Source organism: Pecten maximus, chromosome 18 (genome assembly GCF_902652985.1).
Source record: "Pecten maximus chromosome 18, xPecMax1.1, whole genome shotgun sequence".
Lineage (NCBI taxonomy): Eukaryota > Metazoa > Mollusca > Bivalvia > Pectinida > Pectinidae > Pecten > Pecten maximus.
The window spans coordinates 3751767-3778297 of NC_047032.1; the positions used below are offsets into that span (position 1 = coordinate 3751767).

The window sequence follows — 26531 nt, forward strand, 5'->3', positions numbered from 1 at the left end:
TGACAGATCAGTAGAGTGTTGTTTTAATCATTATTACCTATCACCTGTTCACCTATGTAGATGTTGGAGTGGGGTAAAAGAATATATCATTAAGTCATTCTTAAAAAGAACCTGAAACAACCAACATGAACTTTGAATTCATGAACCAAATCAGATTTTCTTCAGGGTCCCACTGGAAAGAGGAAATGAATCATGATCTATGTGCTGTATAAAGATGTGTGATTTTAAATCACTAAAGTGATCATTACTTTAAATTTTGAGTTTCATTTCTAATGAATTAAAGAATTGACTTGTTATTATGTATTTAGGACATTTTTAAATGACACAAATACATGTTCTCTCCAAAACTGTTTAAAATGTTCATGGTCTGTTATAGATGCAATGAAAGTGATAAAGATGAGTTATCAAGTTTTTCTTTTTCTTTAAGTATTACTTTGTTCATTAGGATATCACACTCAACAATATCATCATATTTAATAATGAATCAAAGTTTAACATACATTGCACACTTTATGTGTTAAATTGTGCTGACTGTTGAATTCATCTAGAAAAAAATACTTGAAAAGTCGGTGATAGGAACAGAAATCATCAAAAACTGCATTAACAGCTGATTTCTGTCTTCTTCAACAACTGGAATAGTTTGTTTTCAATCAGACAATCATCAGTTAGAACAAAGATTTTATAAACATGTATGTGAATGTATAAGTGTGTCTGAATACATACAGTTAATATTCAACCTAATCAATATTTTATTAGGATTTGTATCACCCAAACTTTATGTCATTTAGGCTGATTTCTATAGCCATAGGAATTGTATCCCCCCTACTTTATGTCATTTAGGCTGATTTCTATAGCCATGGGATTTGTATCCCCCCTACTTTATGTCATTTAAGTTGATTTCTATAGCCATATGATTTGTATCCCCCCTACTTTGTCATTTAGGCTGATTTCTATAGCCGTAGGAATTGTATCCCCCCTACTTTATGTCATTTAGGCTGATTTCTATAGCCATAGGAATTGTATCCCCCCTACTTTATGTTATTTAGGCTGATTTCTATGGGGGATACAAATTCTTTGGCTATAGAAATCAGATTAAATGACATAAAGTAGGGGGGATACAATTCCTATGGCTATAGAAATCAGATTAAATGACATAAAGTAGGGGGGATACAATTCCTATGGCTATAGAAATCAGATTAAATGACATAAAGTAGGGGGGATACAATTCCTATGGCTATAGAAATCAGATTAAATGACATAAAGTATGGGAGATACAAATTCTACCGTTATAGAAATTAACGTAATTAACAAAGTTGGGGAGATACAAATCCTAAGGTTATAGAAATTAACTTAATTAATTAACATAACAAAGGAAGTCCAAGAGAGATGAACTGGATGGCTGACTAATACCCGTCACTCAAAATATAGTCTTATGGTACTGACACTGTATTTTGAATTTTTACAAAGTCAGAATTTTGCATGAATATGCATATATGTAAATTCCGACTTGTGTAACTCTTTTTTGCATGGTTGTCCTGGCAACAAAATCTATACAGTAATGCTGGTCATCCCTACAACCTTTATGAACCAAATTTGGTCGAAATCGGAAAATATCTAAATTCCCACCAATCAGAGGCCATTAAGCATAGTTGTTATGGCAATAAAACCTATATAGTGCTGTTCGGTATATCCTAATACCCCTACTAAATTTGGTTTAGTTTGGTTTATTTTGTTAAACATCCTTTTCACAGCCAGGGTCATTTAAGGATTGCTAGGATTTGGAGGTGGAGGAAAGCCGGAGTACCCAGAGGCCTACGGTCAGTACCAGGCAACTGCCCCCTAGGGTTTCAAACTTGCGACCCAGTGGTTGAGGGCTAGTGAAATGTGTCATTACACCTTCACAAGTCAGCCAAATTTGGTCAAAATCAGACAATGTCTTAATTTTGACCAATTAGAGGCCTGGATTGTTTACCATGGAGATAGTTTTTGAAACAACATGATAAATAAAATTGACCAAATGAGGAGTTATAGATCTATTGGAAAACCTGTTTGTAGGGATCGGTTACCATAGCAACCATGACTTTGAGAACTTGATAACTTTCAGATATGCATCAATAACAAACATCAATTGTCAAAATTCCAAGATGGCTGCCTGTCACTCAAAATTGAAAGGGCACAGCCCTGAACCCAACAGGAAATATGCTAAATATACATAGTGGGAAAACTAGGGGAGACAACCGTGAGTCTGACAGGAAACATGTCTGATACTCACAGTGGCATAACCAGGGGAGATAACCCTGAGTCTGACGGGAAACATGTCTGATACTCACAGTGGTATAACCAGGGGAGATAACCCTGAGTCTGACAGGAAACATGTCTGATACTCACAGTGGTATAACCAGGGGAGACAACCGTGAGTCTGACAGGAAACATGTCTGATACTCACAGTGGTATAACCAGGGGAGATAACCCTGAGTTTGACGGGAAACATGTCTGATACTCACAGTGGTATAACCAGGGGAGATAACCCTGAGTCTGACAGGAAACATGTCTGATACTCACAGTGGTATAACCAGGGGAGATAATCCTGAGTCTGACAGGAAACATGTCTGATACTCACAGTGGTATAACCAGGGGAGATAACCCTGAGTCTGACAGGAAACATGACTGATACTCACAGTGGTATAACCAGGGGAGATAACCCTGAGTCTGACAGGAAACATGTCTGATACTCACAGTGGTATAACCAGGGGAGATAACCCTGAGTCTGACAGGAAACATGACTGATACTCACAGTGGTATAACCAGGGGAGATAATCCTGAGTCTGACAGGAAACATGTCTGATACTCACAGTGGTATAACCAGGGGAGATAATCCTGAGTCTGACGGGAAAGATGTCTGATACTCACAGTGGTATAACCAGGGGAGATAACCCTGAGTCTGACGGGAAACATGTCTGATACTCACAGTGGTATAACCAGGGGAGACAACCCTGAGTCTGACAGGAAACATGTCTGATACTCACAGTGGTATAACCAGGGGAGACAACCCTGAGTCTGACAGGAAACATGTCTGATACTCACAGTGGTATAACCAGGGGAGATAACCCTGAGTCTGACAGGAAACGTTGTCTGATACTCACAGTGGGATAACCAGGGGAGATAATCCTGAGTCTGACAGGAAACATGTCTGATACTCACAGTGGGATAACCAGGGGAGATAATCCTGAGTCTGACAGGAAACATGTCTGATACTCACAGTGGTATAACCAGGGGAGACAACCCTGAGTCTGACGGGAAATATGTCTGATACTCACAGTGGTATAACCAGGGGAGATAACCCTGAGTCTGACAGGAAACATGTCTGATACTCACAGTGGTATAACAAGGGGAGACAACCCTGAGTCTGATGGGAAACATGTCTGATACTCACAGTGGTATAACCAGGGGAGATAACCCTGAGTCTGACAGGAAACATGTCTGATACTCACAGTGGTATAACCAGGGGAGATAACCCTGAGCCAGACAGGAAGTTGGTTATGGTTTTTTTGAGGCCGCTGATTCTGTCTGTTTGATCGTTCTGATCATCACTGCTGTCTAAAACACAAAATGAAAAAAAAAAAAGAAAAGTAATTGAAACATTTCAAGAAATTTTTAAGACATATATTTTTATCTGTATGGGTGGAGTAATGGTCAAGGTTCCATGATATATATATGAGTAAATATTACTTTCATTCAACATCTGACAAACAATTACGGTTTTGTAGGTACACCTCCAGTTGAATCTTGTAGTAAATCTTTCTCTATATGATTTTGTCATTGAGCTTTTAAACAGGTGTAGCTATGAGATTCTAATGAGAACTGTACAGTTGTATTTTACGATGACACAAGTGTTCGGTGTTAGAACTAGACCTAGGAGATTGGACAAAATCGTACAGCGAGTTGACAGCCAAGTCATTTTAGACATTAGGGAAAATTGCCTGATGATCAACAGTAAAATCAATGACTTGTATGTGATCCACCAATTATTCTTTTTACACTGTAAACGTACTGGAGAGCTTTTGAGAGGAGCCAGGTACAAATAACCTGTTGGAAACTTTTCACAGACTTCTGTTTCTGGCCATCTGTCTCCGACAAAGAAACGTTATCGTCTATTTCCCTCCCGGCTGTCGGAACACTACACGGCTTGGATTCCCCGTGTCCCTTTCTCTCAACAGCTGATGCAGGATTATCTGAAACAAAGTAATTATTTGAAAGTCAGGGCTATTATTTCACCTGTACAGAAGATGTAACATTATTCGTATATAATATTTACTTTTACCAATAGAGAAAGGTAATACAATTGTTGTATTTCCATCACTAAATGTTTCTATTGTTCTGACTAAAATCTAGCGACAATAGGCTTCAAATCAAATCTTTCTAGCACAGAAAAACAATTCAGGTAAAATTTTCTGATCGTCATTTTACAATTTATCTCGTAGATATTTGATGTTTGTGAACAGCAGAGGCTATAGCAGTAGGTTAAGGCAATATGACAGCCAATTGTGATTAGCCTATGACAGTGAACAAAATCTGTAGTATATATAATATAAATCATCGCAGTTCTTCAAATACAAACTGTACTTTCATTACAATTTCTAAAAATTTATCATTGATGAAATATCAGTTTTGTTACAATGTATAAATACTGCAAATCAGAAGTGTAGTTATATACCCCTGTACAGAAGTCAGTAAGATGTGGTCGGGACACAGCACTGAAGATATGGTCTCTTTAATCCACTATCCAATCATGACAGAAATTATTTATTTCAATCTCTGACAGGAATAATGTCAGCAATTAATGACAGAAAAAACTGTGGGTTAAATTGTTTTACAAGAATTAGAACTTTTTTGCTTATCATTGAGTTTTCTGTGTTTATCGGTGTTTTCTGTGCTTATCAGTGTTTTCTGTACTTATCAGTGATTTCTGTGCTTTTCAGTGATTTCTGTGTTTATCAGTGATTTCTGTGTTTATCAGTGATTTCTGTACTTATCAGTGATTTCTGTGCTTATCAGTGTTTTCTGTGTTTATCAGTGATTTCTGTACTTATCAGTGATTTCTGTGTTTATAGTGATTTCTGTGTTTATCAGTAATTTCTGTGTTTATCAGTGATTTCTGTGCTTATCAACGATTTCTGTACTTATCAACGATTTCTGTACTTATCAGTGATTTCTGTACTTATCAGTGATTTCTCTACTTATCAAAGATTTCTGTGTTTATCAGTGATTTCTGTGTTTATCAGTGATTTCTGTACTTATCAATGATTTCTGTACTTATCAATGATTTCTGTACTTATCAGGGTTTTCTGTACTCATCAGTGATTTCTGTGTTTAACACTGATTTCTGTACTTATCAGTGATTTCTGTACTTATCAGTGATTTCTGTGCTAATCAGTGATTTCTCTGTTTATCAGTGATTTCTGTACTTATCAGTGATTTCTGTACTTATCAGTGATTTCTCTGTTTATCAGTGATTTCTGTGTTTATCTGTGATTTCTGTGTTTATCAGTGATTTCTCTGTTTATCAGTGATTTCTGTACTTATCAGTGATTTCTCTGTTTATCAGTGATTTCTGTACTTATCAATGATTTCTGTACTTGTCAGTGTTTTCTGTACTTGTCAGTGTGATTTCTGTACTTATCAATGATTTCTGTACTTATCAGTGATTTCTGTGTTTATCAGTGTTTTCTGTGCTTATCAATGATTTCTGTATTTATCAGTGATTTCTGTACTTATCAGTGATTTCTGTACTTATCAATGATTTCTGTGCTTATCAATGATTTCTGTGCTTATCAGTGATTTCTGTACTTATCAATGATTTCTGTACTTATCAGTGATTTCTGTGCTTATCAGTGTTTTCTGTGTTTATCAGTGATTTCTGTACTTATCAGTGATTTCTGTGTTTATCAGTGATTTCTGTACTTATCAGTGATTTCTCTGTTTATCAGTGATTTCTGTACTTATCAATGATTTCTGTACTTATCAGTGTTTTCTGTACTTGTCAGTGTGATTTCTGTACTTATCAATGATTTCTGTACTTATCAGTGTTTTCTGAACTTGTCAGTGTGATTTCTGTACTTATCAGTGATTTCTGTACTTATCAATGATTTCTGTACTTATCAGTGATTTCTGTACTTATCGGTGTTTTCTGTACTTATCAGTGATTTCTGTACTTATCAATGATTTCTGTACTTATCAGTGATTTCTGTACTTGTCAGTGTGATTTCTGTGCTTATCAATGAGTTCTGTGCTTATCAGTGTTTTCTGTACTTGTCAGTGTGATTTCTCTGTTTATCAGTGATTTCTGTACTTATCAGTGATTTCTCTGTTTATCAGTGATTTCTGTACTTATCAATGATTTCTGTACTTATCAGTGTTTTCTGTACTTGTCAGTGTGATTTCTGTGCTTATCAATGATTTCTGTGCTTATCAATGATTTCTGTACTTATCAGTGATTTCTATACTTGTCAATGTGATTTCTGTGCTTATCAGTGATTTCTGTACTTATCAGTGATTTCTCTGTTTATCAGTGATTTCTGTACTTATCAATGATTTCTGTACTTATCAGTGTTTTCTGTACTTGTCAGTGTGATTTCTGTGCTTATCAATGATTTCTGTGCTTATCAATGATTTCTGTACTTATCAGTGATTTCTATACTTGTCAGTGATTTCTGTGCTTATCAATGATTTCTGTGCTTATCAATGATTTCTGTGCTTATCAGTGATTTCTGTGCTTATCAGTGATTTCTGTACTTATCAGTGATTTCTGTACTTATCAGTGTTTTCTGTACTTGTCAGTGTGATTTCTGTGCTTATCAGTGATTTCTGTACTTATCAGTGATTTCTGTGCTTATCAGTGATTTCTGTGTTTATCAGTGATTTCTGTACTCATCAGTGATTTCTGTACTCATCAGTGATTTCTGTGTTTAACAATGATTTATGTGCTTATCAGTGATTTATGTGCTTATCAGTGATTTCTGTACTTATCAATGATTTCTGTGCTTATCAATGATTTCTGTACTTATCAATGATTTCTGTGCTTATCAGTGATTTCTGTCGTTATCAGTGTGATTTCTGTGCTTATCAGTGTTTTCTGTACTTGTCAGTGTGTTTTCTGTTTAGTACAAAAATTCTGACTGAGATAATAAAAATCAGCACAAAGCACACTTAAAGCAACAATTATAATGAGGCCTAATGGACCTGCATAGTTCACCACTTGTTTGATAATTCTCTGCCTTGTAGTAAATCAAAACGTTTTTCCAGACAAATATCTTGATTTAAATTTTCCAGACAAATATTTTCATATTAATTACTTTCAGTTAATCATATTAAGGTGTTTGAATGTCTTAAAAACTGAGCACCGCGACCTTGAATATGCATCAAGGATTTTCTTTTCACAAATTTTGTTGTTCCACCCAAGGAAACCTAAGAGCCAAATATCATGATTCTAGGCCTGGGTTTTCATTTGCATGAATAAGTCATTTGAATGAAAAAATTGACACCAGACAGACAGCCAAAAGATGACGGACGCCGCACCAAGACAAAAGCTTCAGGCCAGGTGAGATAAAAGCATGATGGATTAAAAGTAATGTAACAACAAAATGATTTATATTTATTGAATATAAAGTGAAAATACCTGAAAAGAAGACAATTTGTTAGGCGTGACATAAGGATACCTTTGTTAAGCTGTAGGACTATGTATGAGTTAGAGCTGGTGAAGTCAGAGTTAGTAGGAGCTGTACTGTCCTGTGTTATACCGGCGGCCATGCCTGGTGATATTCCCAGAACCACACCTGGGGTAGGGCTCATCACATATTCTGAAATACACATGTACCAGGTTACACCAGGAATACACATGGGTCACCTAGGTAACCACATGTATTGGGTCACCTAGGTAACACACATGTATTGGGTCACCTAGGTAACACACATGTATTGGGTCACCTTGGTAACACACATGTACTGGGTTACCTAGGTAACACACATGTACTGGGTCACCTTGGTAACACACATGTACTGGGTTACCTTGGTAACACACCTGTACCAGATCAAATCTGGAACACACCTGTACCTGTTTAAACCTGGAACACACCTGTACTAGATTAAACCAGGAACACACCTGTACTAGATTAAACCAGGAACACACCTGTACCAGATTTAACCAGGATCACACCTGTACTAGAATAAACCTGGAACACACCTGTATCAGATTAAACCGGGAACACACCTGTACCAGGATAAAACAGGAACACACCTGTACTAGATTAAACCAGGAACACACCTGCACCAGGATAAACCAGGAACACACCAGTACCAGGATAAACTGGGAACACACCTGTACTAGATTAAACCAGGAACACACCTGTACCAGGATAAACCAGGAACACACCTGTACTAGATTAAACAAGGAACACACCTGTACCAGGATTAAACCAGGAATACACCTGTACTAGGATTAACCAGGAACACACAGTGTACCAGGATAAACCAGGAACACATCTGTACCTAGATTAAACCAGGAACATACGTGTACCAGGATAAACCAGGAACACATCTGTACCAGGTTAAACCAGGATTTAAGATAAGATAAGCTGTTTAATTTGGAAACATAAAACGGAACTGAACAGCAGCTAAATATAAGTCCAGTACAATGACTATAGGCAAGCCACCACAAGCCTTATCTACATGTGTAGGCAGTTACGCATGGATGATCAAACTACACGCAGACTGAAGCGATAAATTCTATACTCTTTAGAAGAATCATCATTTCAATATAAGAACTATAAAAGTACAGTTTATATATTAATCTAATAACGTATTACACATAGATAAACAATAAAATTTCACAAAAAAGATAAAAATGAAATAAAAATAAATAAAATTATGACTACCTGGTCATTTAACTTACAATTACCCTGAACAACTGCTTAGTAGATAATTAACCCGTCTTTTACATGGAGGAAACAACTTTAAGAGGGGTTATTATCCAAGCCAGGGGATAATGGTAAAGTCTGACCCGCAGTAATACCAAGGTCCTGTAGGGATAATGGTAAAGTCAGACCCAGTAATACCAAGGTCCTGTAGGGATAATGGTAAAGTCAGACCCTGTAATACCAAGGTCCTGTAGGGATAATGGTAAAGTCAGACCCTGTAATACTAAGGTCCTGTAGGGATAATGGTAAAGTCAGACCCAGTAATACCAAGGTCCTGTAGGGATAATGGTAAAGTCTGACCTAGTAATACCAAGGTCCTGTAGGGATAATGGTAAAGTCAGACCCAGTAATACCAAGGTCCTGTAGGGATAATGGTAAAGTCAGACCCAGTAATACCAAGGTCCTGTAGGTAAAGTCAGACCCAGTAATACCAAGGTCCTGTAGGGATAATGGTAAAGTCTGACCCTGTAATACCAAGGTCCTGTAGGTAAAGTCAGACCCAGTAATACCAAGGTCCTGTAGGGATAATGGTAAAGTCTGACCCAGTAATACCAAGGTCCTGTAGGGATAATGGTAAAGTCAGACCCAGTAATACCGAGGTCCTGTAGGGATAATGGTAAAGTCAGACCCTGTAATACCAAGGTCCTGTAGGGATAATGGTAAAGTCAGACCCAGTAATACCAAGGTCCTGTAGGTAAAGTCAGACCCAGTAATACCAAGGTCCTGTATGGATAATGGTATAGTCAGACCCAGTAATACCAAGGTCCTGTAGGGATAATGGTAAAGTCAGACCCAGTAATACCAAGGTCCTGTAGGGATAATGGTAAAGTCAGACCCTGTAATACCAAGGTCCTATAGGGATAATGGTAAAGTCTGACCCTGTAATACCAAGGTCCTGTAGGTAAAGTCAGACCCAGTAATACCAAGGTCCTGTAGGGATAATGGTAAAGTCAGACCCAGTAATACCAAGGTCCTGTAGGTAAGGTCTGACCCAGTAATACCAAGGTCCTGTAGGGATAATGGTAAAGTCAGACCCAGTAATACCAAGGTCCTGTAGGGATAATGGTAAAGTCTGACCCAGTAATACCAAGGTCCTGTAGGGATAATGGTAAAGTCTGACCCAGTAATACCAAGGTCCTGTAGGGATAATGGTAAAGTCTGACCCTGTAATACCAAGGTCCTATAGGGATAATGGTAAAGTCTGACCCAGTAATACCAAGGTCCTGTAGGGATAATGGTAAAGTCAGACCCAGTAATACCAAGGTCCTGTAGGGATAATGGTAAAGTCTGACCCTGTAATACCAATGTCCTATAGGGATAATGGTAAAGTCTGACCCAGTAATACCAAGGTCCTGTAGGGATAATGGTAAAGTCAGACCCAGTAATACCAAGGTCCTGTAGGTAAAGTCAGACCCAGTAATACCAAGGTCCTGTAGGGATAATGGTAAAGTCAGACCCAGTAATACCAAGGTCCTGTAGGTAAAGTCAGACCCAGTAATACCAAGGTCCTGTAGGGATAATGGTAAAGTCAGACCCAGTAATACCAAGGTCCTGTAGGGATAATGGTAAAGTCTGACCCTGTAATACCAAGGTCCTATAGGGATAATGGTAAAGTCTGACCCAGTAATACCAAGGTCCTGTAGGGATAATGGTAAAGTCAGACCCAGTAATACCAAGGTCCTGTAGGTAAAGTCAGACCCAGTAATACCAAGGTCCTGTAGGTAAAGTCAGACCCAGTCATACCAAGGTCCTGTAGGGATAATGGTAAAGTCAGACCCAGTAATACCAAGGTCCTGTAGGTAAAGTCAGACCCAGTAATACCAAGGTCCTGTAGGGATAATGGTAAAGTCTGACCCAGTAATACCAAGGTCTTGTAGGTAAAGTCTGACCCAGTAATACCAAGGTCCTGTAGGGATAATGGTAAAGTCAGACCCAGTAATACCAAGATCCTGTAGGGATAATGGTAAAGTCAGACCCTGTAATACCAAGGTCCTGTAGGGATAATGGTAAAGTCAGACCCAGTAATACCAAGGTCCTGTAGGGATAATGGTAAAGTCTGACCCAGTAATACCAAGGTTCTGTAGGGATAATGGTAAAGTCTGACCCTGTAATACCAAGGTCCTGTAGGGATAATGGTAAAGTCAGACCCAGTAATACCAAGGTCCTGTAGGGATAATGGTAAAGTCAGACCCAGTAATACCAAGGTCCTGTAGGGATAATGGTAAAGTCAGACCCAGTAATACCAAGGTCCTGTAGGGATAATGGTAAAGTCTGAGCCAGTAATACCAAGGTCCTGTAGGGATAATGGTAAAGTCTGACCCAGTAATACCAAGGTCCTGTAGGGATAATGGTAAAGTCTGACCCAGTAATACCAAGGTCCTGTAAATATGTACCCTTCCTCCTTAAACACACATCTTAATCACTGTTGCTGAAGCTGATAAATCCTCATCAGAAAGCTAAGCATGATTACATGGTAGAGGATACAAAAAAGGGAGATAACTTGGGTACCTGTCTCTGTACTAGAGTGGAATACCAGTAAAAAACCATCGGTCTTTTCCTCAACAAAAACATCACATTCTTCTGAAATAATCATATGATTCACGTAATGATAATTACAACTGTACGTCAACAGCTAACAACAATATAATACCCCCAGCTACCCATCATTACAATATAATACCCCCAGATACCCATCAGTTACAATATAATACCCCCAGATACCCATCAGTTACAATATAATACCCCTAGATACCCATCAGTTACAATATAATACCCCCAGATACCCATCATTACAATATAATACCCCCAGATACCCATCAGTTACAATATAATACCCCCAGATACCCATCAGTTACAATATAATACCCCTAGATACCCATCAGTTACAATATAATACCCCCAGATACCCATCAGTTACAATATAATACCCCCAGATACCCATCAGTTACAATATAATACCCCCAGATACCCATCAGTTACAATATAATATCCCCAGCTACCCATCAGTTACAATATAATACCCCCAGATACCCATCAGTTACAATATAATACCCCCAGATACCCATCATTACAATATTATACCCCCAGATACCCATCAGTTACAATATAATACCCCCAGATACCCATCAGTTACAATATAATACTCCCAGATACCCATCAGTTACAATATAATACCCCCAGATACCCATCAGTTACAATATAATACCCCCAGATACCCATCAGTTACAATATAATACCCCCAGATACCCATCAGTTACAATATAATACCCCCAGATACCCATCAGTTACAATATAATACCCCCAGATACCCATCAGTTACAATATAATACCCCCAGATACCCATCAGTTACAATATAATACCCCCAGATACCCATCAGTTACAATATAATACCCCTAGATACCCATCAGTTACAATATAATACCCCCAGATACCCATCAGTTACAATATAATACCCCCAGATACCCATCAGTTACAATATAATATCCCCAGATACCCATCAGTTACAATATAATACCCCCAGATACCAATCAGTTACAATATAATACCCCCAGATACCCATCAGTTACAATATAATACCCCCAGATACCCATCAGTTACAATATAATACCCCCAGATACCCATCAGTTACAATATAATACCCCCAGATACCCATCAGTTACAATATAATACCCCCAGATACCCATCAGTTACAATATAATACCCCCAGATACCCATCAGTTACAATATAATACCCCCAGATACCCATCAGTTACAATATAATACCCCCAGATACCCATCAGTTACAATATAATACCCCCAGATACCCATCAGTTACAATATAATACCCCCAGATACCCATCAGTTACAATATAATACCCCCAGATACCCATCAGTTACAATATAATACCCCCAGATACCCATCAGTTACAATATAATACCCCCAGATACCCATCAGTTACAATATAATACCCCCAGATACCCATCAGTTACAATATAATACCCCCAGATACCCATCAGTTACAATATAATACCCCCAGATACCCATCAGTTACAATATAATACCCCCAGATACCCATCAGTTACAATATAATACCCCCAGATACCCATCAGTTACAATATAATACCCCCAGATACCCATCAGTTACAATATAATACCCCCAGATACCCATCAGTTACAATATAATACCCCCAGATACCCATCAGTTACAATATAATACCCCCAGATACCCATCAGTTACAATATAATACCCCCAGATACCCATCAGTTACAATATAATACCCCCAGATACCCATCAGTTACAATATAATACCCCCAGATACCCATCAGTTACAATATAATACCCCCAGATACCCATCAGTTACAATATAATACCCCCAGATACCCATCAGTTACAATATAATACCCCCAGATACCCATCAGTTACAATATAATACCCCAGATACCCATCAGTTACAATATAATACCCCCAGATACCCATCAGTTACAATATAATACCCCCAGATACCCATCAGTTACAATATAATACCCCCAGATACCCATCAGTTACAATATAATACCCCCAGATACCCATCAGTTACAATATAATACCCCCAGATACCCATCAGTTACAATATAATACCCCAGATACCCATCAGTTACAATATAATACCCCCAGATACCCATCAGTTACAATATAATACCCCCAGATACCCATCAGTTACAATATAATACCCCCAGATACCCATCAGTTACAATATAATACCCCCAGATACCCATCAGTTACAATATAATACCCCCAGATACCCATCAGTTACAATATAATACCCCCAGATACCCATCAGTTACAATATAATACCCCCAGCTACCCATCAGTTACAATATAATACCCCCAGATACCCATCAGTTACAATATAATACCCCCAGATACCCATCAGTTACAATATAATACCCCCAGATACCCATCAGTTACAATATAATACCCCCAGATACCCATCAGTTACAATATAATACCCCCAGATACCCATCAGTTACAATATAATACCCCCAGATACCCATCAGTTACAATATAATACCCCCAGATACCCATCAGTTACAATATAATACCCCCAGATACCCATCAGTTACAATATAATACCCCCAGATACCCATCAGTTACAATATAATACCCCCAGATACCCATCAGTTACAATATAATACCCCCAGATACCCATCAGTTACAATATAATACCCCAAGATACCCATCAGTTACAATATAATACCCCCAGATACCCATCAGTTACAATATAATACCCCCAGATACCCATCAGTTACAATATAATACCCCCAGATACCCATCAGTTACAATATAATACCCCCAGATACCCATCAGTTACAATATAATACCCCCAGATACCCATCAGTTACAATATAATACCCCCAGATACCCATCAGTTACAATATAATACCCCCAGATACCCATCAGTTACAATATAATACCCCAGATACCCATCAGTTACAATATAATACCCCCAGATACCCATCAGTTACAATATAATACCCCCAGATACCCATCAGTTACAATATAATACCCCCAGATACCCATCAGTTACAATATAATACCCCCAGATACCCATCAGTTACAATATAATACCCCCAGATACCCATCAGTTACAATATAATACCCCAGATACCCATCAGTTACAATATAATACCCCCAGATACCCATCAGTTACAATATAATACCCCCAGATACCCATCAGTTACAATATAATACCCCCAGATACCCATCAGTTACAATATAATACCCCCAGATACCATCAGTTACAATATAATACCCCCAGATACCCATCAGTTACAATATAATACCCCCAGATACCCATCAGTTACAATATAATACCCCCAGATACCCATCAGTTACAATATAATACCCCCAGATACCCATCAGTTACAATATAATACCCCCAGCTACCCATCAGTTACAATATAATACCCCCAGATACCCATCAGTTACAATATAATACCCCCAGATACCCATCAGTTACAATATAATACCCCCAGATACCCATCATTACAATATAATACCCCCAGATACCCATCAGTTACAATATAATACCCCCAGATACCCATCAGTTACAATATAATACCCCCAGATACCCATCAGTTACAATATAATACCCCAGATACCCATCAGTTACAATATAATACCCCCAGATACCCATCAGTTACAATATAATACCCCCAGATACCCATCAGTTACAATATAATACCCCCAGATACCCATCAGTTACAATATAATACCCCCAGATACCCATCAGTTACAATATAATACCCCCAGATACCCATCAGTTACAATATAATACCCCCAGATACCCATCAGTTACAATATAATACCCCCAGATACCCATCAGTTACAATATAATACCCCCAGATACCCATCAGTTACAATATAATACCCCCAGATACCCATCAGTTACAATATAATACCCCCAGATACCCATCAGTTACAATATAATACCCCCAGATACCCATCAGTTACAATATAATACCCCCAGATACCCATCAGTTACAATATAATACCCCCAGATACCCATCAGTTACAATATAATACCCCCAGATACCCATCAGTTACAATATAATACCCCCAGATACCCATCAGTTACAATATAATACCCCCAGATACCCATCAGTTACAATATAATACCCCCAGATACCCATCAGTTACAATATAATACCCCCAGATACCCATCAGTTACAATATAATACCCCCAGATACCCATCAGTTACAATATAATACCCCCAGATACCCATCAGTTACAATATAATACCCCCAGATACCCATCAGTTACAATATAATACCCCAGATACCCATCAGTTACAATATAATACCCCAGATACCCATCAGTTACAATATAATACCCCCAGATACCCATCAGTTACAATATAATACCCCCAGATACCCATCAGTTACAATATAATACCCCCAGATACCCATCAGTTACAATATAATACCCCCAGATACCCATCAGTTACAATATAATACCCCCAGATACCCATCAGTTACAATATAATACCCCCAGATACCCATCAGTTACAATATAATACCCCCAGATACCCATCAGTTACAATATAATACCCCCAGATACCCATCAGTTACAATATAATACCCCCAGATACCCATCAGTTACAATATAATACCCCCAGATACCCATCAGTTACAATATAATACCCCAGATACCCATCAGTTACAATATAATACCCCCAGATACCCATCAGTTACAATATAATACCCCCAGATACCCATCAGTTACAATATAATACCCCTAGATACCCATCAGTTACAATATAATACCCCCAGATACCCATCAGTTACAATATAATACCCCCAGATACCCATCAGTTACAATATAATACCCCCAGATACCCATCAGTTACAATATAATACCCCCAGATACCCATCAGTTACAATATAATACCCCAGATACCCATCAGTTACAATATAATACCCCCAGATACCCATCAGTTACAATATAATACCCCCAGATACCCATCAGTTACAATATAATACCCCCAGATACCCATCAGTTACAATATAATACCCCAGATACCCATCAGTTACAATATAATACCCCCAGATACCCATCAGTTACAATATAATACCCCCAGATACCCATCAGTTACAATATAATACCCCCAGATACCCATCAGTTACAATATAATACCCCCAGATACCCATCAGTTACAATATAATACCCCCAGATACCCATCAGTTACAATATAATACCCCAGATACCCATCAGTTACAATATAATACCCCCAGATACCCATCAGTTACAATATAATACCCCCAGATACCCATCAGTTACAATATAATACCCCCAGATACCCATCAGTTACAATATAATACCCCCAGATACCCATCAGTTACAATATAATACCCCCAGATACCATCAGTTACAATATAATACCCCCAGATACCCATCAGTTACAATATAATACCCCCAGATACCCATCAGTTACAATATAATACCCCCAGATACCCATCAGTTACAATATAATACCCCCAGATACCCATCAGTTACAATATAATACCCCAGATACCCATCAGTTACAATATAATACCCCAGATACCCATCAGTTACAATATAATACCCCCAGATACCCATCAGTTACAATATAATACCCCCAGATACCCATCAGTTACAATATAATACCCCCAGATACCCATCAGTTACAATATAATACCCCCAGATACCCATCAGTTACAATATAATACCCCCAGATAGCCCATCAGTTACAATATAATACCCCCAGATACCCATCAGTTACAATATAATACCCCCAGATACCCATCAGTTACAATATAATACCCCCAGATACCCATCAGTTACAATATAATACCTCCGACTACATATATCATTCATTCATAGAGCTAACTGAATCCATTAAAACCAAATCAGTTAAATACTTATAAATATAGTTTAAAATATGTTGCCATTTAAATCAATGAAATATCAAGTAAGAGAAAAAACGGAAGGAGGAATATTGATAGGATTTATAAACCCGGTAATCTTTATTAACATAATGACACTAAAATTTTGTTTCGTTTATATATATATATATATTTTTTTTTTTTGGGAATAGTCCATTTTCACATTTTTAATTGGTAATTTTGAATTCCTTATTTGTTTAATTTTGCAATTCACCTACACCGATACAACCCACACCTGTCAAGCAATGTCTGATATACTTAGCCTAGCTAGAACTTACAGACAGATCTATACTTATCGCATACTAAATCTCTACACAGCTGTATATATACTACATGTAGTTTAATATTAAAACTATAATGATACATCAACAGAATTTAGTATTAAAGTAGTGGTTATACTTACGTGTTTCAGTAATATTAGTCTCTATAGGGACTGGCTCAGAAGATACTGAAAAAATCAAAAAAATCAAAAAAATCAACAATGTTATCACTGTGGGAAAAAGATGACCAACGCCGGCCATACGGAGTTTTAAGGGTCATCTATATAGCAGAATAATGTTGAATTTCAAATACGAATAAATACCTAAAGATTTGCACAAAAATGTGATTTAATATACCAAAATGTTTGTTTGGACATGTAGCTTCTTACAATCACCAATAATTCGCTATAGATGCTACCAGTTTCTTCTATAGAGTAACTTTGTGGTAAGATGTAGCATGGAATAATTCTAAGTCACGCAAATGACCAAACCTGAAAAATTGCCAAGCTGTTATGTCCACAAGTGTCTATAGCACAGGGTAGGAGCATTTGGTTGACCGGATTTTACTGTATGTACGTATAAACACTTATTTTGTTTTGACCTTGAAATGCAAATTGCAAATGGCGGCTGAGAATAATATTACACAAATATGGCTTAAAGGAGGCATTTCAGTTAATAACAAAACTCCTATATCGTACTTTTAAGACATCTCATCATAGTTAGAAGAACATTTTAAAGTCAAATTGTTAAAACTGGTGCGTTTGCAGCCTTTTTCAGAAATAGGCATATTTTACCCCAAACTCAACGGTTGTAACATTTTTTCATAAAAGAAGTCTTCTTGCTACTTCAAGAATACTTTATATTGTCTAATAAGAGCATTTTTGATGTTTTAAATACCTCCTTATATGCCATATTTGTGTGATATCATTCATGACCGCCATTTGCAATTCAAGGTCAAAATAAAAACAGCGTTTATACATATAATAACGTCAAAGCTGGTCAAACCAATGCTCCTATGTTGTGCTTTAGACACTTGTGAGCAAAACGACATGGCAAGTTTGTGTAATATATGGGATACAAATGAGTTAATTATGTCCCCCTGAGACATGCATTTTTCTTAAGTTTTGTTGAAATTTACAAACAGCTTAACAAATTACATGTCAACAGCAAGTCCCACGGTTTGCCATGATACATACTAAATGTTCATCATGTTACTTCTGTGACATTGCACCATAATAGGGATTTATAGGCCTGTAAAATATCAATGTTTTGACTGGATTTGCTGTTTAGATGCCCCTTAATTAACAACTACACGGCATCAACGGTCACCTGATCATGAATTCTGATATGTACACATAGAGCTGATGTTTTGTTTTCAAACAAAGATTTCAACACATGTGAGTGCTGTGACCTGGAAGGTAGGTCAAGGTCATTCATTTGGACAAACTTGGTATCCTTTATTCCAATATGCTACTGGTCACATGACATAGGGCCTCCTGGTTATTGAGAAGAATGTGAAAATGTAAATTATTTTCAGGCACATGAAACATTATGACAGCTGACAAAAGGCAATTTGTATATAGGTCACTGGAGACTTTGTCGCAGGTGACAAAATAAACGAGGTCACAGGTGACAAAAATAAACGAGCAAATCCATACTAGATAAGGCTTGGTGGAATATAGAGCTCAAATAAAGTAGATATTCAAGCTCTCCACTGGAAAAACTGAAATCCTCCTACCATGAGGATTATTCCTAGAGCTTCCACCATCTCCATTACTAGAGTGTCTCGTCTCCATGGTAACAATGGGGCTGGCGTTGCCAGGGTAACTGCCGTCCTCCGATGCCGAGTTTGATTTGGCATATTTGGCTTGTGAACTCTAGAATAACAATTGATATCATGGTTATAATGAAATAATTGGCTCTATAATCTCCTTAAAAACAAGGAAATTTAACAATATGAAGAAAGGTTTCCCCTTATAATTTGAATAGGGTGATAAAGAATTATTAGACTAGAAAATGTCTATAAGACATGTATGCCTCCACTGCCACTTAACCTTCCAAAACACTGTTTGGTGAGGATAGCATCAACAGTTCCTGAGATTAACAAGTTACGTTGCATCGGGATAGGACGGGACGGGACGGAATGGGACGGGACAGTACGGGACGGTACAGTACGGGATGGGACGAGACAGTACCGGACAGGATGGGATGAGACGGGACGGGACGGGATGGGACAGGATGGGACGGGACAGTACAGAATGGGAAGGGACGGGACGGGACGGGATGGGGCAGTACGGGATGGGACGGGACGGGACAGTACGGGATGGGACAGTACAGAATGGGACGGGACGGGACGGGATGGGGCAGTACGGGATGGGACGGGACGGGACAGTACGGGATGGGACGGGGCGGGACAGTACGGGATGGGACGGGACGGGACGGGACGGGATGGGATGGGACGGGACGTGACAGTACAGGACGGGACGGGACGGGACAGAACGGAATGGGACGGGACAGTACGGGATGGGACAGGACGGGACAGTACAGGATGGGACCCGATGTAACGGGAATGTTTTCTCGCTACATTATAAGGAACATAAAATTAGCTAGGCAATACAAAATAAAGGCCATTTTCATATCATCTATAACATGGAGCTCCAAGTTCAAGGTCGCTTTGTAGCATTTAATGAAAAACATCTACAAACTTAATTATTAAAACTGGAACTAGTTATAGCTAGTTTTAATAACATTGACTCTTACAACTGTGTCATCAAAATGATTTATATTACTAGCTAATTCAGTTATAAACCATCTACTCAGTTTGCTTTTGACCAAATCTAAACAATAACATGTTTCAACAAAACTTATTCCTCTTCAATCAAGGATGTTACTACTAGCCCAAATTTGGACAAAATCTCTACAGGCATCCAGGACTATTAACAGTCTGAACAAAAAAAGTTTTTTTGAAAAGGACAGACAAGAGATTGCACACCGCAGGGATTTTCCTACAATTTTTCAACTGGGTTCAGGGTCCATTGAATTGGGAATAAAGTGAAATTCAAACAAATTTCAGCCTTCATATTAATTATTTTTTATTTCATTTTGTTATCTGTAGCTGTTTTTTATTTTTCAAAATTGCCTTTATATAACAGGTCTTTGTATATAAAACATACTTATAATCATTCAAAAGTGACTTCAAAATCGGGAATTTAATTTTTAGTGGCAAATTTGGAATTTTCACAAGATGTTTTTTAGGGGAATGGGTCTTTTTAATGGACCCTGTTTCTATTGTAGGGAAATCCCTGTTCCGTGACATATTAGCTTATCAATCCTTTGGAACAGGTGAGTTAGAAGCCACCACATATTATCAGACATGGGTTAATCTTTGGCTCAGTTGTTTAAAAGGTTATTAGGCTGATTTCAGTTTTTTAAAAAAGTTAAAATCCTGATCAAATAATTTCTGGTAAAACTAGGTTGACATTTATAAAAGTCTAGAAATTTTCAGTCCCTTCTTACCCACCTATTTTACGGAATATACACATGCAGGTTTTGAAGTGAAAGAGAAATGAGATTTTCACTACAACAAGTATTTATTAAAGGGACATCACGGTAAAAACGTTGCAATTTTCAATGAATGTACGTGTTTTGTTCCTTTCCAGTTATGTTTCTGTGCTGTCCCAATGTTCACAGTCGATCCTCATGTCCAGCTTGACCACTTGATTTAGTTGGGAATCCCCCTCTAAATTTAGCGAGGAAATTATTTTTAAATCATCACGTAACTGTTTTGAAATCGAGGCAACACAAACACACGATAGTTTACAAGGCGAATTGGATTAGTTGGACAACGATATTATACAGTGGTTTAAATGTTAAATAACACGTTCTGTATATATTCCGGCACATATATTTATGTGTAAATAAGTGTAAACACCGTACATATAGTATAGTGACAGTAGCGATGTACTGGTACAGACTGTATAAATATTACCAAGTTTGTGTAAAAATTACCGAGATTGTCATGACCTACTATCCAGCAATCAAGCAGAATACGAGCAGCGTCCGTATTACTGCTGTTTTCATGTTTGAACTGTATTGTACTGCTTCCCCAGTTTAATTCTAGGATTGTGTTTGACCCATTTTCCAATTAGTCTCTTCATTGCGGAAGCTGTTATCGTTTTCAACCGCAGTCGATTCACATTGGAAGCCATTTTTGTTTTCATGTGTTTTAGTGTGTTGTGCGCATGCGTGTTATCGTATATGTCACAAAATTTGCATATTCAGACTATTGATCAACGAATTGTGATAACCTTTTTTATAATTAATAGTTGATGTTTTTTATATACATATATCATCAAATTCGAATGGTTATTGTTCATAAGGATATTTTTTTTAAAGATATACCCAATTAAAAAGCTATACTGTAAAAGTGGAAATATTCACGGTGTGGAAATTTTCGCTTATTTCGCTATCAGTAAATCTCCGCGAAAATTTCCACACGCGAATATATTAACACATAAAAATACTAAATATAAAAGATACAAGTTAGCGCAAAAATATCTTGACGGCGCGAAAATATCCACACCGCGAACACTTTGGAAGCTGGCTAAGCGAAAATTTCTACACGCGAAAATATCCACTTTTACAGTAACCACATTTTGAACAACTCGGCCCTGGTAACTTACCTCGTCGGTCGGAAGTGTTGACATCTCCCTCTCCTTCTTGGTGAGAACCAATTGTCTTTTCTTGTACTGGGAATATAGTTCTTGAAGTCTGGATTTAAATAAAGAATGATATAGACTTACGTTGTCATGGTTTCATCATTGTTTAATATCAGTGTTTCACTTTGATGTATAATTATGTTTATTTTATCAGGAAGCACAATTTAATTGGAATATGCTTGTGAAACATGTATGTCCCAACTTTTGGTTTCATGGAAATAGAAAAAAAAAAAAATCCTTAATGTTTGCATCTCATGTTTGACCCAGTAAAATGCATGACAAACTATTTGGACATTCAAATCAGAAGCAAGAAATGGTGGCCATTTTTTTAACCCAGATGCTACAGCTGTGTCTGTAGTGTCTGTATACAGTACTGGAAGGAGATTCCATGGACAAACTAGAACTGTCGCCCGGATGGCTGACTAATACCCCCGCAATCTGTGTGAGTCAATGGTGAATTGGAACTGTTAATCAGAGGCCAACTAAGATAACCCAGTAATATAGTGACCAGTAGCCATGACAACCATAATTTTGAGAAAAAGAAAGTGGCATGCACATCTACACATGGTCCTCTATATTTGTGTGAAGTTTCATTGAAATCGGGCCTTCGGTTTAGGAGGAGTTGTCCAGACAAACTTTAAGTTATGGTTCTTAACGGAAAACCTGTTTATAGTGACCAGTTACCATAACAACCATAATTGTGAGAAAGAGAATGTGGCATGCACATCTACACATGGTCCTCTATATTTGTGTGAAGTTTCATTGAAATCGGCCCATCGGTTTAGGAGGAGTTGTCCGGACAAACTTCAAGTTATATATGGTTCTAATCAGAAAACCTGTTTATAGTGACAAGTTGCCATAGCAACCATATTTTTGAGAAAAAGAAAATGGCATGCACATCTACACATGCTTATTAATATCTGTGTGAAGTTTCATTGGAATCGGCCTATCGGTTTAGGAGGAGTTGTCCGGACAAAATGTGTCTACAGACGGACGGACGGACGGACGGACAACCTGATTCCAGTATACCCCCTCTAACTTCGTTGCGGGGGTATAAAAAATTGGATGTAACTTGAGGATTGTCATGACTATATGAAAAGAAAGACCACGAATTATCATTGTCGTTCCTCAATATATAACTAGCTGTGATAATACACACAAATTCACACCAAATTTCATTAAAATTGGACAATTAATTAAGAACTTATTATAATAATTGCTGCTGCAATGATTTAAAAAATCAAAGGGCCAAAGGCCCTGAGAAATGTCAGGGTCTGAGGTCATATTATAAGAAATTTAAAATTGGATTTTATAGTCAGAGAGTTACATTTGTATCAGATGAAATGTCTTAATCTGGCCCTGGTATTCCTATTCTATATATATATTCAAGAAAACATGTTTAACATCTCATATATATATCAGCTGACAACTTTACAATAGCTGAGTAAAGTTCTTTCCCTATTTCTATAATGCTTGTGGAAGATTATTGATATAGATAATCTACTCCTGAATCAGTAAAGCTGCTTGTAAACTTTGAAAAAAAAATCAACTGAACGACAAATCGGTCTATTAACAGAACATGTTGTTCAAGTAACTACAACTAAAGATCAAATCCAAGATGTACACAGCCGAAGGTTTTTTTTTAAATTTTATTTATACTATAAGATGTTAATAAGGCCTATCAAACATCTATTTTATGACCCCTAGTAACACATTTTAACTCTGATAGAAAACTGCGGTCGCGTTGTCTGACGAGACATATCTAGTTTTGACACCGACGCCAGCTGTACTGTACATCAGTCACGGATTATAATCATTAGATTCTATTCAAACAACAAATAATAAACTTATTTGATAAAATCGTCACGAAAAACGGCAATGTAGTTTGTTACAACTTGCCCTCAATTCCTGGTCATATTTCCTGCGTATTCTAGCGACATACAAATGAATATGAAACTGCGAACGGTCGTTGGTTTAGTTACATTAGACATAACCGCCATTTTGACCGACTAGTGATGAGTCACGTGACAGCTGAAGTTATCTCGTGGAATTTGTTTGTTTGTTTGTTTTTGTTTAACGTCCTATTAACAGCCAGGGTCATTTAAGGACGTGCCAGGTTTTGGAGGTGGAGGAAAGCCGGAGTTACCGGAGAAAAACCACCGGCCTACGGTCAGTACATGGCGCATTTGACTACGTAATTTAGGGTTGGTTTTAGGCTTATATGAAATGTTCCTGCATATGAACTCAGGATGAACAGATGTGGATAGTTTCTCTGTGAATGCATGTAAATTTCCACGACGATCAATCTGATTTTCAAGGCAGTATCGAGACAGAACTACGTAATCCTACGCCAACAAAATTGTGCATATACTGACGAGGAAAATTTTAATATTTATACTCTAAAATAGTCTAGAACACCAAACATTCATTTTTCATTTTAAATAATTGCTGTAAACACGGTTTGCATCACTTAAATTGTGTCAATAATTGCTATCAAAATAGGAACTATATTAGGCTGCGGATGTATATCATTGGTATGACAGAAAAGAGGAGTAGTTAGCCGGAACAGAAGTGTCAGTAACAACATTTCCCCACCACGCCTATAACGGCAGGTGCCAAAGGCACCCTGACGTTAAAAATTCCCACTGGAGTACGTCAAAGCTCTCCTAAGGAAGTCAACCTGTTAGTGAAAAATGTAATTTGATTCTTAAATTATGACCAATCAGAAACCTTCAAATGGTCCAATCAGGTAAAAGATTTCATCATCCTATTTCTTGTGTCATACCACACCTATAATTCAACCAATCAAAAGCCTCCACTGCAGGAATTGCTGACAATGTCCAGTTTTACTGTTTGACCTTTGAGCATGTATGTTTCATACTTACTACATATCCATTTTGGTCAATTTTCACTTTTTTGCCCCAAATACAACAAAAATTAATAACAATAATTTCTCAAAATGCTTTGAAGATCACATTCTTAGTTTTTGTAAAAAATGTCGGAAACCTTCATGGCAAAAAAACGGAAAAAAACTTTATATTGCAGTTTTGCTTGCATCTGCATTGATTTTGTCAAAACTTTGTGATGGATTTTGTGATGAGGAACAAACAGTTTATTCCAGTGATGACTTCCTTGTGCAGTCACAACAAAATTAAAAGTTAAATTGCACAGACTTACTTAATATTCCAGTTGGCAATGGAATCTGAATATGACCTCTTGGCCCGGACAAGGTCATCCTGTAACAGGTAAAATTCTCCCACCTTGTCTACAATAGATATTTAGTAGGTCTCAGCTGGGTAACATGTACTTACTACAATAATTATAATATATACAATGTATGATATCATACAAATATATCATTGGTGTCTGTGCAATAATCCAGAATATTTGACACAAGGTAATGGTAATCGACCGCTGCAGTAATATGGTAATTGCATTTTGTAATTTTTAATGAATATGTGGTCATTGCTGTATAAATCTAGTGAAATATGTGGTTCAGGTCATCAGATATTTATTTTCTATAGATTTCTAGGAGATGATAAGAACAAGTAAGGTACCTATTTGTCTGACATCGGTGTCCAGAGATCCCCAGATATTTAGACTGATCTCCAAGGCCTGCAGTTTCTCCAGAACACTTCGTCCCCTCTCTCTAATGTCGCTCTTATCACTCTGTTAAATCAAAATTAGTTCACAGCAATGTTATTATATTGTCAAAATAAATATTAATATATGATTTAAATATAGATATGTGTGTGGCTCAGCCATAGGAAAGGACATTACTTAGATATTTATACGTGTGTGGAATTGGTGGTGCGCGCCCTTCATAAGATTCGTCAGGAGTTACTTCCCTTACACAGGAACTCTAAGAAGGAAACCAAAGAAAGAATGGTGGGTTTGAATAACACACGCGAGGGAAGCAGTGGTGAAAACCACAAGGAGAAGAAATGGCGAAGACTTGTTCAAAGTGACAATGATATGGTGAGAAGTGTATTGAGATACGTGTGCTCGATCGAGAGAGGCGGCGAGGAAGATACGTGATAAAGAATTGAGCATGAGTGCCACACAGGTACGCTGCCTATGTGAACTTTTGTTGTTGATACTGTGTACAGTAGTAGATCTTATGTCATCTATTATGTCAATTGTTGTTCCACATG

At 37.5% G+C, this 26531-nt stretch overlaps 1 protein-coding gene across 1 annotated transcript in view; it reads right to left on the reverse strand.

Moving 5' to 3' along the window:
* Positions 1–26531, reverse strand: part of LOC117316957 (1-phosphatidylinositol 3-phosphate 5-kinase-like) — a 122310-nt gene that overhangs the window by 24521 nt on the left and 71258 nt on the right. The window contains exons 27-34 of the mRNA XM_033871735.1: positions 25935–26046; positions 25555–25642; positions 22342–22429; positions 19398–19536; positions 17803–17847; positions 7716–7856; positions 4008–4232; positions 3202–3370 (exon numbers count right to left, since the gene is read on the reverse strand). Coding sequence (XP_033727626.1) covers positions 3202–3370; positions 4008–4232; positions 7716–7856; positions 17803–17847; positions 19398–19536; positions 22342–22429; positions 25555–25642; positions 25935–26046 — 1007 coding nt within the window. The remainder of the gene's footprint in view (positions 1–3201; positions 3371–4007; positions 4233–7715; positions 7857–17802; positions 17848–19397; positions 19537–22341; positions 22430–25554; positions 25643–25934; positions 26047–26531) is intronic.